General features: G+C 43.0%; 1 protein-coding gene across 1 annotated transcript; it reads left to right on the top strand.

Annotated features, from left to right (window-relative positions):
- Positions 1-189: 189 nt before the first annotated feature.
- On the top strand, positions 190-441 carry SARC_15806 (hypothetical protein; the record flags this gene model as incomplete). The annotated part of the gene is made up of 1 exon (XM_014290082.1): positions 190-441. A coding segment is annotated over one exon (252 nt), but the record flags the coding sequence as incomplete, so codon positions are not given.
- Between the last annotated feature and the right edge of the window lie 1,132 nt (positions 442-1,573).

The raw sequence follows: 1,573 nt of genomic DNA, 5'->3' as shown, positions 1-1,573 counted from the left end.
TATATATATATATATAAATTCAACTTTTCGTGACAACGGTAATGGATGAATCTATATATTGCAACACGTTTAGATATACGCAAATATATACAGCATCATAGCGATAGCCAGATAGAGCTATTCAACACAACACACCTTATACACAAGCCACAACCCAACAACGTAACATCCACACCTATTCTCTCGCAGGCTTGCGACGAGGATCAGAACACAGCCGTCCAGCGCTTCTTCACCGCCCGTGACATGTTTGAGCTATTCCGTGCGGTTGTGCCGGTACTGCGGGATGAAGCCATACGGATAGATCCATCTGTGGCATTTCTGGTCTACACGGATTGCTTGTACCTGTCGCACAAGCTGTCCACCCTGGCCATGGCGTTTGTGGGCAAGATACCTCTGGCGGATTCGTGTGTGTGGTATGTGTGTACTCAGACCCCCAAGTGATACCATAGGGACATACGTCTCTGAGCTGAAGTTGATGCTTCATGCAGAAACCTGGCAGAAGACTGCCATAGCCATAAAATGCGGTGCACATTCGATGCATACCTTACATAGGAGGGTTTACGCGGTTGGCAATTGGGTTGTAAAGGCGCGTACCGAACTTCCGGCTGACGACTAACGTAGTGTGTTTGGAAGGCCTATTGGTTGCTTACCTGACCTAGCGTATACTTAGTATGTGTACACTCATATATGGGTTGGCTGTGAACTAGGGCTCTGAATGCCTTATTCTGCGAAGATTAAAGGTTGCGACAATGGCACAGGTGCGCATTACCCCTGTACTGTTTGACTGACATACAGTGCTTTGGGTATTCCCCTGTGCTCTGTGCAACGGTTGTTCGGATGTTGTGTTCTCCTGTGCTGTTTTTCTGATATACAGTGCTTTGGGTATTCCACTGTGCCCTGTGCAACGGTTGTTCGGATGTTGTGTTCTCCTTTATGGATTGACTTCGGAGAAGTACTTCAAATGCTAATGATATATTCTCTCTTGGAATTTAGACGTATCCCAAAGCTTGGGATGTTTCAGATATCTCTAGGTCCCGAGTGGACCGCAGTATCTAGCCTGACTCACGAAATTGTTTCATGTTCTCTATTGATAGTTTGTATACTACCGCAACTTACATCATATCCTAGTGATAAGTTTTATTCTTATCTTCATGTTGTCTCAAGCATAGTGGTCATTTTAGATGATTTAGTTGTTTTCCCAGTGGTTGTCACTATTTTAATATAAGGATATAAAACCTATTACTTTCTTTTGATGTGTCCTACACAGTACATTTGTCGATCAGGTGGTTACCATCCGGGAAATGGGCGACGACTACTATCTAGACACCATGGTGAGAACATAGAGTACACTACTTGCCTACATCCGTATCACTATTGTTTGAAGTGGGGTTGTTTCTAAAGTATACATATGTACTGAATAAGTTGTAACGTACTTGCGAATGTACTCTAACTATAAACTGTTAAGATGTAGGAAATATCTTTGTACTTGTGCATTTTGTTTACTATCAATATGAATGTGCGTTGTCTGTTGTCCCGAAAGTGGTCGATATGAATTTTACGTAAATCCCGTTGC

The sequence above is a fragment of the Sphaeroforma arctica genome (assembly GCF_001186125.1).
Source record: "Sphaeroforma arctica JP610 unplaced genomic scaffold supercont1.6772, whole genome shotgun sequence".
Taxonomy (NCBI): domain Eukaryota; class Ichthyosporea; order Ichthyophonida; genus Sphaeroforma; species Sphaeroforma arctica.
Note: the sequence above shows the minus strand (reverse complement) of the source record. Positions and strands in the feature narration are given on the sequence as shown.